Source organism: Oncorhynchus keta, chromosome 1, assembly GCF_023373465.1.
Source record: "Oncorhynchus keta strain PuntledgeMale-10-30-2019 chromosome 1, Oket_V2, whole genome shotgun sequence".
Lineage (NCBI taxonomy): Eukaryota > Metazoa > Chordata > Actinopteri > Salmoniformes > Salmonidae > Oncorhynchus > Oncorhynchus keta.
The window spans coordinates 87,140,509-87,159,237 of record NC_068421.1 but is presented as its reverse complement, the minus strand read 5'-3'; the positions used below and the strand labels follow the sequence as shown (position 1 = coordinate 87,159,237).

Genomic DNA, 18,729 nt, shown 5'->3' with positions numbered 1-18,729 from the left:
GATGGAGTCAGATATGTAGTTCTGAGAGTATGATGGAGTCAGATATGTAGTTCTGAGAGTATGATGGAGTCAGATATGTAGTTCTGAGAGTATGATGGAGTCAGATATGTAGTTCTGCGAGTAAGATGGAGTCAGATATGTAGTTCTGAGAGTATGATGGAGTCAGATATGTAGTTCTGAGAGTATGATGGAGTCAGATATGTAGTTCTGAGAGTATGATGGAGTCAGATATGTAGTTCTGAGAGTATGATGGAGTCAGATATGTAGTTCTGAGAGTAAGATGGAGTCAGATATGTAGTTCTGAGAGTATGATGGAGTCAGATATGTAGTTCTGAGAGTATGATGGAGTCAGATATGTAGTTCTGAGAGTATGATGGAGTCAGATATGTAGTTCTGAGAGTATGATGGAGTCAGATATGTAGTTCTGAGAGTATGATGGAGTCAGATATGTAGTTCTGAGAGTATGATGGAGTCAGATATGTAGTTCTGAGAGTATGATGGAGTCAGATATGTAGTTCTGAGAGTATGATGGAGTCAGATATGTAGTTCTGAGAGTATGATGGAGTCAGATATGTAGTTCTGAGAGTATGATGGAGTCAGATATGTAGTTCTGCGAGTAAGATGGAGTCAGATATGTAGTTCTGAGAGTAAGATGGAGTCAGATATGTAGTTCTGAGAGTAAGATGGAGTCAGATATGTAGTTCTGAGAGTATGATGGAGTCAGATATGTAGTTCTGAGAGTATGATGGAGTCAGATATGTAGTTCTGAGAGTAAGATGGAGTCAGATATGTAGTTCTGAGAGTAAGATGGAGTCAGATATGTAGTTCTGAGAGTATGATGGAGTCAGATATGTAGTTCTGAGAGTAAGATGGAGTCAGATATGTAGTTCTGAGAGTATGATGGAGTCAGATATGTAGTTCTGAGAGGAATATGGAGTCAGGTATGTAGTTCTGAGAGTAAGAGGGAGTCAGGTATGTCGTTTTTGGTTCCCAGACCTTTCTACTTGACGTGCACTGACTTGGCCTGTGTTGCCATAGATATGACAGAGCCGTAGGGGTCAGGCGGTGGTCCTACCTGAGACATCCAGGAAGGTTCGGGCGTGCCCTGTCCCAGCGTTGCTGATGGCGATGCACTCGTAGAAGCCCTCATCCGTCAGAGTCACCTGGGCCAGCTCCCACAATGCATTGGCTGACTCCCTGCCAAAGGGACAGAGACACAAAACATTCACATACTGTACTGTGCCCTGATGTGATTTAAGATCTAGAACAGGGAGATATTAGAGTTTGGATGACGCGTGTAAAACTAGGAGCCCACTATCTAGCTAATAATATGATGCTTATTGAATGCCTTCAGACTGTATTGGAAACGCCATTCATTTCACATGCTTCCATTTATCCTCCCTCTCCTTCTCCCCTCCTCTCCTTCGTCTCCTTCGTCTCCCTCTCCCCTCCCCTCCCTCCCAAATACTGTCCTATATTACCTGAAGAGCTGATCGACACCCAGGCTTTTCCCCTCCCTGGTGAAGCGCAGGGTGAAGGGGAGGAGGCTGTCTACCTGGCAGGAGATGGTCCCTCTCTGCAGGTAGTACCCCGGGGTGGTGGGGGGCATCAGAACCTTAGGTGCATCTGGCAGGGGTTAGGGGTGGGACAGGGTAGGGCAAGAACGGACAGACATTGTTATTGTTAACATCGAGAACATGTAATAACATTGGGAACCCTAGTCTAAGACTATCCAGTGGGAAATATACAATTGAATTTATCGCTATCAAACTTTGTATTCATGGATGGAACTCTTCATTTGTATCAATTTGTAGTTGTAATTGTATTAAATATTTTCTTCTCTTCGCTAAAAATAATCACTAAGAAAACACTAAAATATCTGGGGGGAGGAGTCACTGGGGGGTGGGTGGGGTCACTGGCTGCCTCCCAAATTCCTTATATAGTGTACTACTTGACCAGAGCACTTTGCCACTGACAAAACCACTGTTAGTCCAGGTAACTGACCAGGAACAATACTGGAGAAGGACACACTGGAGACCCTCTGGAACAGGAAGCCGTCCTTGTCATAACCTGTGACCCGCAGGAAGAAGGCCTCTTTCGGCGGGACAAACTCTGTGATGTTCCAGATGGTTCCTGTCAGGGGACTTCCCGTCCCAGTGTTGGGATAGTACCGCACTGGGAGAGTCTTAATCACACCGCCTGTGATTGATACAAGCTCCAGCCTATCAGCTCGCGCCGGATGGGACAGCCCTGTGGTGTTCAGCAGGATGTAAGTGGCGATACCTGGAGAGGGAGGGAGGGAGGTTAGGATAGAGGGAGGGAGGTAGGGAGGGAGGGGGATGGGGGAGAAAGGGGGAGGTTAGGAGACGACAATAAGAGGATGATAAGAATAGTGTCAAATTAGTCAGATTCATAAATCTCCAAATCATTTGAAAAAACTAATACCAAATATCCTTGAAACTTAAACATGACATTAAGCTAAGGTAAAGCTCACAAAAGATAGCTATTTTTCCAAAAGGTAACATCCCACCATTTCCAGTCAAACTAAAGGAGCAGGTGTGTGATGGTACAATGTGGGTCACGTGACCTTACTGACCTTGAACTGGCCGGCTGGAGGTCATCTTGAAGTCCAGAGTTGGCTTCCTGGAAAATCCGGCCCGGAAGTCGATGGTGCTGACTCCTGAGATCCGGACTGAGTGTCTGCCCTCGCTAGACGTCTAGAGAGTAGGGAAATAGGTCAAAGGTTAGAATCATCTTAGGTCAGATTAGATTCTATTAGAGCAGTAGGGTACTGCAGTGGGGTCGCTAAAATCTCTATATACACCATACCGTTCAAAGGTTTGGGGTCACATAATTAAAACATTTTTTTTTAATTAAACTTAGAAATATCATTGTTTTTGAAAGAAAATCAAATGTTTTGTCCATTAAAATAACATTAAATTGATCAGAAATACAGTGCAGACATTGTTAATGTTGTAAATGACTATTGTAGCTGGAATGGAATGTCTAATGGAATATCTACATAGGTGTACAGAGGCCCATTATCAGCAAACATCACTCCTGTGTTCCAATGGCACATTTTTATTTTATTTAACTAGGCAAGTCAATTAAGAACAAATTCCTATTTTCAATGACGGCCTAGGAACAGTGAGTTAACTGACTTGTTCGGGGGCAGAACGACAGATGTTTACCTTGTCTCCTCAGGGATTCGATCTTGTAACCGTTCGGTTTCTAGTCCAACACTCTAACCATTAGGTTACCAGCCACCCCTTCAGCCTATCGACGTTTTGTTAGCTAATCCAAGTTTATAATTTTAAAAGGATAATTGATTATTAGAAAACCCTTTTGCAATTATGTTAGCACAGCTGAAAACTGTTGTTCTGATTAAAGAAGCAATAAAAGTGGCCTTCTTTAGATGAGTTGAGTATCTGGAGCATCAGCATTTGTGGGTTCGATTACAGGCTCAAAATGACCAGAAAAAATAACTTTCTTCTGAAACTCGTCAGTCTATTCTTGTTCTGAGAAATGAAGGCTATTCCATGCAAGAAATTGCCAAGAAACTGAAGATCTCGTACAACGCTGTGCACTTCTCCCTTCACAGAACAGTTCAAACTGGCGCTAACCACAATTGAATGAGGAGTGGGAGGCCCCGGTGCACAATTGAGTAAGAGGACAAGTACATTAGAGTGTCTAGTTTGAGAAACAGACACATTAAAGTCCTCAACTGGCAGCTTCATTAAATAGTACCAGCAAAACACCAGTCTCAACGTCAACAGTGAAGAGGTGACTCCGGGATGCTGTCCTTCTAGACAGAGTTGCAAAGAAAAAGCCATATCTCAGACTGGCCAATAAAAAGAAAAGATTAAGATGGGCAAAAGAACACAGACACTGGACAGAGGAAGATTGGAAAAAAGTGTTATGGACAGACAAATCTAAGTTTGAGGTGTTCGAATCACAAAGAAGAACAAAATTGTAGACCTGCACCAGGCTGGGAAGACTGAATCTGCAATAGGTAAGCAGCTTGGTTTGAATAAATCAACTGTGGGAGCAATTATTAGGAAATGGAAGACATACAAGACCACTGATAATCTCCCTCGATCTGGGGCTCCGCGCAAGATCTCACCCCGTGGGGTCAAAATGATCACAAGAACGGTGAGCAAAAATCCCAGAACCACACGGGGGGACCTAGTAAATGACCTGCAGAGAGCTGGGACCAAAGTAACAAAGCCTACCATCAGCAAGGGCATTGAAGATGAAACGTGGCTGGGTCTTTCAGCATGACAATGATTCCCAAACACACCTCCCGGGCAACGAAGGAGTGGCTTCGTAAGAAGCATTTCAAGGTCCTGGAGTGGCCTAGCCAGTCTCCAGATCTCAACCCCATAGAAAATCTTTGGAGAGAGTTGAAAGTCCGTGTTGCCCCACAACAGCCCCAAAACATCACTGCTCTAGAGGAGATCTGCATGGAGGAATGGGCCAAAATACCAGCAACAGTGTGTGAAAACCTTGTGAAGACTTACAGAAAACGTTTGACCTCTGTCATTGCCAACAAAGGGTATATAACAAAGTATTGAGATAAACTTTTGTTATTGACCAAATACTTATTTTCCACCATAATTTGCAAATAAATTCATTAAAAATCCTACAACGTGATTTTCTGGATTTTTTTTCTCATTTTGTCTGTCATAGTTGAAGTGTACCTATGATGAAAATGACAGGCCTCTCTCATCTTTTTAAGTGGGAAAACTTGCACAATTGGTGGCTGACTAAATACTTTTTTGCCCCACTGTAGGCTCTATTATCTCCATTGTAACAGGTCTTTTTAAGAGTCATTCTCCCAGTTATGACCCCATCTTCTGCCCACTAAGCCCTGCTGTGGTTCTGCCCAGTGTGTCGCTCTACAGCCACTATTAGGCCACTTTAACAGTCACTACGGGGATTGTGCTTTAAGGCATTTGCACCTGAATGGTGAAGACATTTGCCAGACTTGTACCTGCTCTCAATATCCTTTGGTTTGGTTGGAGTGAGAGGAAGATGTATTGATGCATTGATATTCATCATCTTCTTGAAAGAGTAGTCAAGTCCTTTTCTTAATGGTTAGACAGTATATCAGTATATCTCTTTCTATAAGACTTGTCATTGTTACTGATACTGACTCGACTACAGTGAACTCTTTTGATTGTAAAGGTGAGGATTTTCCCTGTTTCACCAACCTTTATTTCAATGTAATGACTAAGTGTTTATTTGAGGCCTGCTTCAAAGAGCTGCAGTATAATGAAGAGCCCATAACGCCAGCTCATCTTCTCCCTGATTATAGTACTCATGTTTGTCAAATTAAAGCACCACTGACTGACTGACAGACAAACTGAAAGATCAAGTTGTTGGGGAATTGTAGATGTTGCTATAAATCATCATAGGCATTTTTCAATGTCAGGGCTTGACAGACTGATACTCTTTCTCCCACTTCAGTCACTGTAAATGTCTTGTTTATACAAGTGGAAATGGCTGCCATACTTCCCTCCGTAGTCATAGTTCGCTCCAAGATCAACGTGGGGAACTCTGCTTTACACAAATTGGCTGAAAATACAAAGTTATTATTTTGATCCTCGGATGTTACCCAAAGTACACAGTCTTGTTGGAAAATGGTGTTCAATTTGATGTAAATGCTTTAGCTTCTCTTGAATTGGAGACATGATCATAATCATTCTGGCACAGCCATCTTGGATCCACCATACCGGCACAGCCATCTTGGATCCACCATACCGGCACAGCCATCTTGGATCCACCGTACCGGCACAGCCATCTTGGATCCACCGTACCGGCACAGCCATCTTGGATCCACCATACCGGCACAGCCATCTTGGATCCACCATACCGGCACAGCCATTCTAAGCTTATCACATTGTTATGTTTTAACTTTAGAAACGGTCATAAAATATTTGAATAACTGTGGTGATGGCTTAAGCAGACCAAGTTTAGAGACATAATCATGAAACCCTGCTCCTAACCAGTGTTTAGTGACATCATCATGAAACCCTGCTCCTAACCAGTGTTTAGTGACATCATCATGACACCCTGCTCCTAACCAGTGTTTAGTGACATCATCATGAATTCCTGCTCTTAACCAGTGTTTAGTGACATCATCATGACACCCTGCTCCTAACCAGTGTTTAGTGACATCATCATGAAACCCTGCTCCTAACCAGTGTTTGTGACATCATCATGAAACCCTGCTCCTAACCAGTGTTTAGTGACATCATCATGAAACCCTGCTCCTAACCAGTGTTTAGTGACATCATCATGAAACCCTGCTCCTAACCAGTGTTTAGTGACATCATCATGAAACCCTGCTCCTAACCAGTGTTTAGTGACATCATCATGAAACCCTGCTCCTAACCAGTGTTTAGTGACATCATCATGAAACCCTGCTCCTAACCAGTGTTTAGTGACATCATCATGAAACCCTGCTCCTAACCAGTGTTTAGTGACATCATCGTGACACCCTGTTCCTAACCAGTGTTTAGTGACATCATCATGAAACCCTGCTTTTTATCAACTCTATTGTGATGGATTCTAAACTTGTCTTGACACAAACCACTGTATACAGTAGGTTTAGGATACAGATGCAGACATTGTCATTATGTGTGATCCCACATCACAAACAACACTCCAATACAGTGGTATTCAAACTCTTTAAGCGGGGACCCATTTTTTTGCCAGAATTTCAGGGGACACCATTTTTTCCCATAATAATCTATTGCAACCACACTACAAATCTAATGACACAACCTTAAAATCTGTACATTTAGATATTAACATAAAAAATAACCTTCAATTCATTGCATTTTCATCTCTTATCAACTAATATTTTTCAAATACGTTTGTATATTGTCCCATCTTAATATCCCCCCCCCCAAAAAAAGACATATATATACAGTGGGGGAAAAAGTATTTAGTCAGCCACCAATTGTGCAAGTTCTCCCACTTAAAAAGATGAGAGAGGCCTGTAATTTTCATCATAGGTACACTTCAACTATGACAGACAAAATGGAAAAAAAATCCAGAAAATCACATTGTAGGATTTTTTATGAATTCATTTGCAAATTATGGTGGAAAATAAGTATTTGGTCAATAACAAAAGTTTATCTCAATACTTTGTTATATACCCTTTGTTGGCAATGACAGAGGTCAAACGTTTTCTGTAAGTCTTCACAAGGTTTTCACACACTGTTGCTGGTATTTTGGCCCATTCCTCCATGCAGATCTCCTCTAGAGCAGTGATGTTTTGGGGCTGTTGCGGGGCAACACAGACTTTCAACTCCCTCCAAAGATTTTCTATGGGGTTGAGATCTGGAGACTGTAGACCACTTCAGGACCTTGAAATGCTTCTTACGAAGCCACTCCTTCGTTACCCGGGCGGTGTGTTTGGGATCATTGTCATGCTGAAAGACCCAGCCACGTTTCATCTTCAATGCCCTTGCTGATGGAAGGAGGTTTTCACTCAAAATCTCACGATAATATGGCCCCATTCATTCTTTCCTTTACAGTAGGTATGGTGTTCTTTGGATGCAACTCAGCATTCTTTGTCCTCCAAACACGACGAGTTGAGTTTTTACCAAAAAGTTCTATTTTGGTTTCATCTGACCATATGACATTCTCCCAATCTTCTTCTGGATTATACAAATGCTCACTAGCAAACTTCGGACGGGCCTGGACATGTACTGACTTAAGCAGGGGGACACGTCTGGCACTGCAGGATTTGAGTCCCTGGCGGCGTAGTGTGTAGGCTTTATTACTTTGGTCCCAGCTCTCTGCAGGTCATTCACTAGGTGGTTCTGGGATTTTTGCTCACCGTTATTGTGATCATTTTGACCCCACGGGGTGAGATCTTGCGTGGAGCCCCAGATCGAGGGAGATTATCAGTGGTCTTGTATGTCTTCCATTTCCTAATAATTGCTCCCACAGTTGAAAAGGACCAAGCGGCGTGGTGACAGGCAGCGGCAGCAGGAGCAAAGAAGTCTGGATTATACGACTTGGGAGGAAATAGACAGGTGGGCGGTCGACCCAGGGAGAGTGCCGGAGCCCGCCTGGGATTCGCTGGAGCAGTGCGAAGAGGGTTATAGGAGAATGGAGTTGGAGAGACGAACACGGCGGCGCGGATGGAAGCCCGAGAGTCAGCCCCAAACAAAAAATTATTGGAGGGGGCACAGGGAGAGTGTGGCAGAGTCAGGAGTCAGACCTGAGCCAACTCCCCCTGTTTATCGTAAGGAGCCAATGAGGAAACCAGGACCAGAGCCGGTGTTGGAGGTGAGTGAAGCAGAGACTGTGAAGGAGTTCATGGGGAAATTGGAGGAGAGAGTTATGAGGGAGTTGCTGTGTCTGTATATGAGGCACGGAATTAGCCCGACGGAGCGTGTCGGGGATTTGATGACACCTGGGTCAGCTCTCCATACTCGTCCTGAGGTGCGTGCTAGTCGGCTGGTGAAGATAGTGCCAGCCTCACGCATCAGGCCTCCTGTGCACCTCCCTAGCCTTGCACGTCCTGTGCCAGCTCAGCCGTGGCGGGCGTGGTACTGGTCAGGCACCGTGTTATGCGGTGGAACGCACGGTGTCCCCAGTACGCGTGCTTAGCCCGGGACGCTACATCTCAGCTCCTCACATCTGCCGGGCTAGGGTGAAGATCCAGCCAGGGAGGTTGGTGCCAGCCCTGCTCTCAAGATCTCCAGTACGCCTTCACGGTCCGGTCCATCCAGTGCCACCTCCACACACCAGCCCTCCGGTGGCAGCTCCCCACACCAGGCTTCCTGTGCGTGTCCTCGGCCCAGTACCACCAGTGCCAGCACCAAGCATCAGGCCTACAGTGCAACTCGCCTGTCCAGCGCTGTCGGAGCCTTCCTCCTCTCCAGCGCTGCCGGAGTCTCCCACCTGTCCAGCGCTGTCAGAGCCTTCCTCCTCTACAGCGCTGCCGGAGTCTCCCGCCTGTCTGCAAGGAGCCGCCAGAGCTGCCAGTCTGCAAGGAGCCGCCAGAGCTGCCAGTCTGCATGGAGCAGCCAGAGCCACCAGTCAGCATGGATCAGCCAGAGCCGCCAGTCAGCATGGATCAGCCAGAGCCGCCAGTCAGCATGGATCAGCCAGAGCCGCCAGTCTGCATGGAGCAGCCAGAGCCCCCAGTCAGCATGGAGCAGCCAGAGCCGCCAGTCTGCCAGGATCCGCCAGTCAGCCAGGATCTTCCAGATCCGCCATTCAGCCAGGATCCGCCATTCAGCCAGGATCCGCCAGTCAGCCAGGATCTGCCAGAGCCGCCAGTCAGCCAGGATCTGCCGGAACCACCAGTCAGCCAGGATCTGCCAGGACCACCAGCCAGCCAGGATCTGCCAGAGCCATCAACCTGCCTGAGCCCCTCAGTCCCGAGCTACCCCTCAGTCCCGAGCTATCCCTCAGTCCCGAGCTACCCCTCAGTCCCGAGCTATCCCTCAGTCCCGAGCTACCTCAGTCCCGAGCTGTCCCTCAGTCCGGAGCTGCCCCTCAGTCCAGTAGGGCCCTTGGTTAGGGTTACTAGGCCTAGTTGTGCAGGGTCGCATATCTAACACAATGCAAGTGGACTAAGACTTTGTTGGAGTGGGGTCCACGTCCCGCGCCGGAGCCACCACCGTGGACAGACGCCCACCCGGACCCTCCCCTATGGGTTTAGGTGTGCAGCCGGGAGTCCGCACCTTGGGGGGGAGGTTCTGTCACGCCCTGGTCTTAGTATTTTGTGTTTTCTTTATTATTTTGGTCAGGCCAGGGTGTGACATGGGTTTATTATGTGGTGTGTTTTGTCTTGGGGTTTTTGTAGGTATTGGGATTGTGGTATAGTGGGGTTGTCTAGAAAATTCTATGGTTGCCTGGATGGTTCTCAATCAGAGGCGGGTGTTTATCGTTGTCTCTGATTGGGAACCATATTTAGGCAGCCATATTCTTTGAGTGTTTCGTGGGTGATTGTTCCTGTCTCAGTGTTTGTTTGCACCAGAATAGGCTGGTTTTCACGTTACGTTCCTTGTTTTATATTGGTCGTGTTTATCTTTTATTAAAGATTAATCAAAATAACCACGCTGCATTTAGGTCCGCCTCTCCTTCAATGGAAGAAAACCGTAACATACAGGCCTCTCTCATCTTTTTAAGTGGGAGAACTTGCACAATTGCTGGCTGACTAAATACTTTTTTGCCCCACTGTATATATAAGTATTTTTTGGGGGGGGGGGCAAAATATTAAGAGTACAGATTATTGTATGGGACAATATACAAACGTATTTGAAAAATATTATTTGATAAGAGATGAAAATGCACAGTGTACAGATTTTAAGGTTGTGTCATTAGATTTGTAGTGTGGTCGCAATAGATTATTATGGGAAAAAATTGTGTCCCCTGAAATTCTGGCAAAAAATTTGGGTCCCCTCTTAAAGAGTTTGAATACCACTGTATTGGAGTGTTGTTTGTGATGTGGGATCACACATAATGACAATGTCAATGTCTGCTTAAGCCATCACCTCAGTTATTCAAATATTTTATGACCATTTCTAAAGTTAAAACATAACAATGTGATAAGCTTAGAATGGCTGTGCCGGTATGGTGGATCCAAGATGGCTGTGCCGGTATGGTGGATCCAAGATGGTGGTGCCAGTATGGTGGATCCAAGATGGCTGTGCCGGTATGGTGGATCCAAGATGGCTGTGCCAGTATGGTGGATCCAAGATGGCTGTGCCAGTATGGTGGATCCAAGATGGCTGTGCTGGTATGGTGGATCCAAGATGGCTGTGCCGGTATGGTTGATCCAAGATGGCTGTGCCGGTATGGTGGATCCAAGACGGCTGTGCAGGTATGGTGGATCCAAGATGGCTGTGCCGGTATGGTTGATCCAAGATGGCTGTGCCGGTATGGTGGATCCAAGATGGCTGTGCCGGTATGGTTGATCCAAGATGGCTGTGCCGGTATGGTGGATCCAAGATGGCTGTGCAGGTATGGTGGATCCAAGATGGCTGTGCCGGTATGGTGGATCCAAGATGGCTGTGCCGGTATGGTGGATCCAAGATGGCTGTGCCAGAATGATTATGATCATGTCTCCAATTCAAGAGAAGCCAAAGCATTTACATCAAATTGAACACCATTTTCCAACAAGACTGTGTACTTTGGGCAACATCCGAGGATCAAAATAATAATACTTTGTATTTTCAGCCAATTTGTGTAAAGCAGAGTTCCCCAAGTTGATCTTGGAGCGAACTATGACTACGGAGGGAAGTATGGCAGCCATTTCCACTTGTATAAACAAGACATTTACAGTGACTGAAGTGGGAGAAAGAGTATCAGTCTGTCAAGCCCTGACATTGAAAAATGCCTATGATGATTTATAGCAACATCTACAATTCCCCAACAACTTGATCTTTCAGTTTGTCTGTCAGTCAGTCAGTGGTGCTTTAATTTGACAAACATGAGTACTATAATCAGGGAGAAGATGAGCTGGCGTTATGGGCTCTTCATTATACTGCAGCTCTTTGAAGCAGGCCTCAAATAAACACTTAGTCATTACATTGAAATAAAGGTTGGTGAAACAGGGAAAATCCTCACCTTTACAATCAAAAGAGTTCACTGTAGTCGAGTCAGTATCAGTAACAATGACAAGTCTTATAGAAAGAGATATACTGATATACTGTCTAACCATTAAGAAAAGGACTTGACTACTCTTTCAAGAAGATGATGAATATCAATGCATCAATACATCTTCCTCTCACTCCAACCAAACCAAAGGATATTGAGAGCAGGTACAAGTCTGGCAAATGTCTTCACCATTCAGGTGCCATTTAATGGAGTGTGTGTGTGGCAATATCCAGCTCAATGGGGAATGTCACAAAGCAAATGCCTTAAAGCACAATCCCCGTAGTGACTGTTAAAGTGGCCTAATAGTGGCTGTAGATCAACACACTGGGCAGAGCCACAGCAGGGCTTAGTGGACAGACGATGGGGTTTATAACTGGGAGAATGACTCTTAAAAAGACCTGTTTCAACGGAGATAATAGAGCCTACAGTGGAGCAAAAAAGTATTTAGTCAGCCACCAATTGTGCAAGTTCTTCCACTTAAAAAGATGAGGCCTGTAATTTTCATCATAGGTACACTTCAACTATGACAGACAAAATGAGAAAAAAGATCCAGAAAATCACATTGTAGGATTGTTAATGAATTTATTAGCAAATTATGATGGAAGTAAGTATTTGGTCACCTTCAAACAAGCAAGATTTCTGGCTCTCACAGACCTGTAACCTCCTCCACAACCTCAAACAGTCTTTAAGAGGCTCCTCTGTCCTCCACTCGTTACCTGTATTAATGGCACCTGTTTGAACTTGTTATCAGTATAAAAGACACCTGTCCACAACCTCAAACAGTCACACTCCAAACTCCACTATGGCCAAGACTAAAGAGCTGTCAAAGGACACCAGAAACAAAATTGTAGACCTGCACCAGGCTGGGAAGACTGAATCTGCAATAGGTAAGCAGCTTGGTTTGAAGAAATCAACTGTGGGAGCAATTATTAGGAAATGGAAGACATACAAGACCACTGATAATCTCCCTCAATCTGGGGCTCCACGCAAGATCTCACTCCATGGGGTCAAAATGATCACAAGAACGGTGAGCAAAAATCCCAGAACCACACGGGGGGACCTAGTGAATGACCTGCAGAGAGCTGGGACCAAAGTAACAAAGCCTACACACTACGTCGCCAGGGACTCATATCCTGCATTGCCAGACGTGTCCCCCTGCTTAAGCCAGTACATGTCCAGGCCCGTCTGAAGTTTGCTAGAGAGCATTTGGATGATCCAGACGAAGATTGGGAGAATGTCATATGGTCAAATGAAACCAAAATATAACTTTTTGGTAAAAACTCAACTCAACTCCTTATTAAGGGTTGTCCCTTGGATTGCCTGAATTAAGGTGAATACTGTAATAACTATCCTGTTAGCAACCAGTGTCAGGGTGGGTCCACCAGAGAGAAAGACAAAGGACTCAGGTTAATTATGTGTTTTTAAGTGCCTTCCACTGGCTTGGTTGGAGGCTGATCTTCACACCTTCAGTTGGTCAGCAGCACCAGACACAGACTCTCATCAGCTATGAATCCAACCCTGATCTGAAAACATCCCCAGTACTCTCAGAGGGACATCTTGAAACACTGATCCGGCGTCAAACGGAAAAACATTCTTCCTTCTCTTTTTTTCCTCCTCTTTGTCTTCTTTGGCAAGAGAAGTCCCGTCCCGGAGTCACTTAAAGATACAGTCTTGCTGCTGTCCCCTGCTTCTTTTCCAAATCAATGTGTTCTCTGAGCTCCAGGAGGACCGGTGCTGCTGCCGTCTCCAGAGCACAGAGAGATGGAACGGGACAGGCAGCCTGCCACTGCAGCTTTCCCTCTGGGTTGTTCGCATACTTTTCAAGTTACAACCTTCCTGAACTATTATCATGGGCCATAAAACACCACGCAGTATGAAGCCAAGACGTGCTCATTGCTAAGGAGACCAACCTGGTGTATCCCTGGGAGAGGAAAGCACACGCACACACACGCACACACACGCACACACACACTCTCTCCTGGAACAAATATCTAAGTGAGTGCCTGGATATCCAAGGAGGAACAGGGGGCATGTTGTGATGGAGGGGGACAGGTTGTGATGGAGAGGGACAGGTTGTGATGGAGAGGGACAGGTTGTGATGGAGGGGGACAGGTTATGATGGATGGGGGGTGATGTGAACCAGCAACCAATTAAAGACAGATTAAAAAGGATCAAACTCTTTCACACACAATCTATGCCAAGGTGTCATGGTCCATTACCATGACTGAACCACACAGCATGGCACAAGCATAGAAATCCCCTCAAAACTATTCACCTAAACCCATTGGATGGCCTGGGAAACACTGTTTTAGTATGTGTGCAGTACGGAAAAGGTTCACGTTCTTTCACGGGAACCAGTGTGGGGGGAGGGGGACAGGTTGTGATGGAGGGGGACAAAAGGATCAAACTCTTTCACACAGGGGGACAGGTTGTGAATCTATGGGGGGATGGACTCTGTGTGTGGGGGAGGGGACATGTTGTGATGGGGGAACTCTGTGTGTGGGGGGACAGGTTGTGATGGAGGGAACTCTGTGTGTGGGGGGGGACAGGTTGTGATGGAGGGGGACAGGTTGTGTCATGGTCCATTACCATGACTGGGGGGACAGGTTGTGATGGGGTGGGGGGACAGGTTGTGATGGGGACTCTGTGTGTGGGGGAGGGGACATGGTTGTGATAGAAATCCCCTCAAAACTATTCACCTAAACCCTGTGTGTGGGGGGGGGACCTGGGAAACACTGTTTTAGTATGTGTGCTGTGTGTGGGGGACAGGTTGTGATGGAGGGGGACAGGTTCACGTTCTTTGTGGGGGGGGAACTCTGAGGGGAACTCTGTGTGTGGGGGAGGGGGACAGGTTGTGATGGGACTCTGTGTGTGGGGGGACAGGTTGTGATGGAGGGGACAGGTTGTGATGGAGGGGGACAGGTTGTGATGGAGGGGGACAGGTGGGGGAGGGGGACAGGTTGTGGGAGGGGGGATGGGACTCTGTGTGGGGAGGGGGACAGGTTGTGATGGAGGGGAACTCTGTGTGTGGGGGGAGGGGACAGGTTGTGATGGAGGGGAACTCTGTGTGTGGGGGAGGGGGAGGGGTTGGATGGATGGAGGAACTCTGTGTGTGGGGGAGGGGGACAGGTTGTGATGGAGGGGAACTCTGTGTGTGGGGGAGGGGGACAGGTTGTGATGGAGGGGAACTCTGTGTGTGGGGGAGGGGGACAGGTGTGTGGAGGGGATGGAGGGGGACAGGTTGTGATGGAGGGGAACTCTGTGTGTGGGGGAGGGGGACAGGTTGTGATGGAGGGGAACTCTGTGTGATGGGGGAACTCTGTGTGTGGGGGGGGGACAGGTTATGATGGAGGGGAACTCTGTGTGTGTGTGATGGGGGAGGGGACAGGTTGTGATGGAGGGGAACTCTGTGTGTGGGGGGAGGGACAGGGGGGAGGGGGACAGGTTGTGATGGAGGGGAACTCTGTGTGTGATGGACTCTGTGTGTGGGGGAACTCTGTGTGTGGGGGAGGGGGACAGGTTGATGATGGGGAGGGGGACAGGTTGTGATGGAGGGGAACTCTGTGTGTGGGGGAGGGGGACAGGTTGTGATGGAGGGGAACTCTGTGTGTGGGGGAGGGGGACTCTGTGTGTGGGGGGGGGGACAGGTTGTTATGGAGGGGAACTCTGTGGGTGGGGGAGGGGGACTCTGTGTGTGGGGGAGGGGGAACCATCTAGCAACTAAAGTTAGTGTCCAATGTTTCCAGATGATTTCTATTAAATGTGACTACAATAATGAATAACAATATGAATGAAATAGTTTTCCTTCCAAACCATGGTAATTAAGTATGTTAAAAAGCTGCTTTTCTGTGTTGGAATGGTGTGGGCGTACCACAACAACAGAATGGTGTGGGGGTACCACAACAACAGAATGGTGTGGACGTACCACAACAACAGAATGGTGTGGGCGTACCACAACAACAGAATGGTGTGGACGTACCACAACAACAGAATGGTGTGGGCGTACCACAACAACAGAATGGTGTGGGCGTACCACAACAACAGAATGGTGTGGGCGTACCACAACAACAGAATGGTGTGGACGTACCACAACAACAGAATGGTGTGGGCGTACCACAACAACAGAATGGTGTGGGCGTACCACAACAACAGAATGGTGTGGGCGTACCACAACAACAGAATGGTGTGGGCGTACCACAACAACAGAATGGTGTGGACGTACCACAACAACAGAATGGTGTGGGCGTACCCCAACAACAGAATGGTGTGGGCGTACCACAACAACAGAATGGTGTGGGCGTACCACAACAACAGAATGGTGTGGGCGTACCACAACAACAGAATGGTGTGGGCGTACCACAACAACAGAATGGTGTGGGCGTACCACAACAACAGAATGGTGTGGGCGTACCACAACAACAGAATGGTGTGGACGTACCACAACAACAGAATGGTGTGGGCGTACCACAACAACAGAATGGTGTGGGCGTACCACAACAACAGAATGATGTGGGCGTACACACACAGAATGGTGTGGACGTACCACAACAACAGAATGGTGTGGGCGTACCACAACAACAGAATGGTGTGGGCGTACCACAACAACAGAATGGTGTGGGCGTACCACAACAACAGAATGGTGTGGGCTTACCACAACAACAGAATGGTGTGGGCATAACACAACAACAGAATGGTGTGGACGTAACATTGAGTACAGGCAACAGCCCTAGGTAGCAGTGGCTAAACATAGCCATTTCACTGCTCTGTCTGTAAGGGTTAAGTGAGACAGCTCAGCATGATATTAACCTCTGGAAGACACAGCCGGTCAGAGAACGGAACAGATACCCCTAGAGATACATCCACCTCTAGTGAGTCAACCACAACACAGTCAGACTAGTCCACTGGTTCAACCTCTAGTCAACCACAATACAGTCAGACTAGTCCACTGGTTCAACCTCTAGTCAACCACAGTCAGACTAGTCCACTGGTTCAACCTCTAGTCAACCACAATACAGTCACACTAGTCCACTGGTTCAACCTCTAGTCAACCACAACACAGTCAGACTAGTCCACTGGTTCAACCTCTAGTCAACCACAACACAGTCAGACTAGTCCACTGGTTCAACCTCTAGTCAACCACAACACAGTCAGACTAGTCCACTGGTTCAACCTCTAGTCAACCACAACACAGTCAGACTAGTCCACTGGTTCAACCTCTAGTCAACCACAATACAATCAGACTAGTCCACTGGTTCAACCTCTAGTCAACCACAATACAGTCAGACTAGTCCACTGGTTCAACCTCTAGTCAACCACAACACAGTCACACTAGTCCACTGGTTCAACCTCTAGTCAACCACAATACAGTCACACTAGTCCACTGGTTCAACCTCTAGTCAACCACAATACAGTCAGACTAGTCCACTGGTTCAACCTCTCGTCAACCACAACACAGTCAGACTAGTCCACTGGTTCAACCTCTAGTCAACCACAACACAGTCAGACTAGTCCACTGGTTCAACCTCTAGTCAACCACAACACAGACTGACTAGTCCACTGGTTCAACTTCTAGTCAACCACAATACAGTCAGACTAGTCCACTGGTTCAACTTCTAGTCAACCACAACACAGTCACACTAGTCCACTGGTTCAACTTCTAGTCAACCACAACACAGTCAGACTAGTCCACTGGTTCACCTTCTAGTCAACCACAACACAGTCAGACTAGTCCACTGGTTCAACTTCTAGTCAACCACAACACAGTCAGACTAGTCCACTGGTTCAACTTCTAGTCAACCACAATACAGTCACACTAGTCCACTGGTTCAACTTCTAGTCAACCACAACACAGTCAGACTAGTCCACTGGTTCAACTTCTAGTCAACCACAACACAGTCACACTAGTCCACTGGTTCAACCTCTAGTCAACCACAATACAGTCACACTAGTCCATTGGTTCAACCTCTAGTCAACCACAACACAGTCAGACTAGTCCACTGGTTCAACCTCTAGTCAACCACAATAGAGTCAGACTAGTCCACTGGTTCAACCTCTAGTCAACCACAATAGAGTCAGACTAGTCCACTGGTTCAACCTCTAGTCAACCACAATACAGTCAGACTAGTCCACTGGTTCAACCTCTAGTCAACCACAACACAGTCAGGCCAGTCCACTGGTTCAACCTCTAGTCAACCACAACACAGTCAGACTAGTCCACTGGTTCAACCTCTAGTCAACCACAATAGAGTCAGACTAGTCCACTGGTTCAACCTCTAGTCAACCACAACACAGTCACACTAGTCCACTGGTTCAACCTCTAGTCAACCACAACACAGTCAGACTAGTCCACTGGTTCAACCTCTAGTCAACCACAACACAGTCAGACTAGTCCACTGGTTCAACCTCTAGTCAACCACAATACAGTCAGACTAGTCCACTGGTTCAACCTCTAGTCAACCACAATACAGTCAGACTAGTCCACTGGTTCAACCTCTAGTCAACCACAACACAGTCAGACTAGTCCACTGGTTCAACCTCTAGTCAACCACAATACAGTCAGACTAGTCCACTGGTTCAACTTCTAGTCAACCACAACACAGTCAGACTAGACAACTGGTTCAACCTCTAGTCAACCACAAATCAGTCAGCCTAGTCCACTGGTTCAACCTCTAGTCAACCACAACACAGTCTAGTCCACTGGTTCAACCTCTAGTCAACCACAACACAGTCACACTAGTCCACTGGTTCAACTTCTAGTCAACCACAATACAGTCACACTAGTCCACTGGTTCAACCTCTAGTCAACCACAATACAGTCACACTAGTCCACTGGTTCAACCTCTAGTCAACCACAACACAGTCAGACTAGTCCACTGGTTCAACTTCTAGTCAACCACAACACAGTCACACTAGTCCACTGGTTCAACTTCTAGTCAACCACAACACAGTCACACTAGTCCACTGGTTCAACTTCTAGTCAACCACAATACAGTCACACTAGTCCACTGGTTCAACTTCTAGTCAACCACAACACAGTCAGACTAGTCCACTGGTTCAACTTCTAGTCAACCACAACACAGTCACACTAGTCCATTGGTT

General features: G+C 46.7%; 1 protein-coding gene across 1 annotated transcript in view; it reads right to left on the bottom strand.

Annotated features, from left to right (window-relative positions):
• hmcn1 (hemicentin 1) overlaps positions 1-18,729 on the bottom strand; it is a 253,969-nt gene that overhangs the window by 153,672 nt on the left and 81,568 nt on the right. Inside the window, exons 7-10 of the mRNA XM_052523937.1 lie at positions 2,597-2,717; positions 2,005-2,283; positions 1,482-1,626; positions 1,076-1,197 (exon numbers count right to left, since the gene is read on the bottom strand). Of these exons, the coding sequence (XP_052379897.1) occupies positions 1,076-1,197; positions 1,482-1,626; positions 2,005-2,283; positions 2,597-2,717 (667 nt within the window). The remainder of the gene's footprint in view (positions 1-1,075; positions 1,198-1,481; positions 1,627-2,004; positions 2,284-2,596; positions 2,718-18,729) is intronic.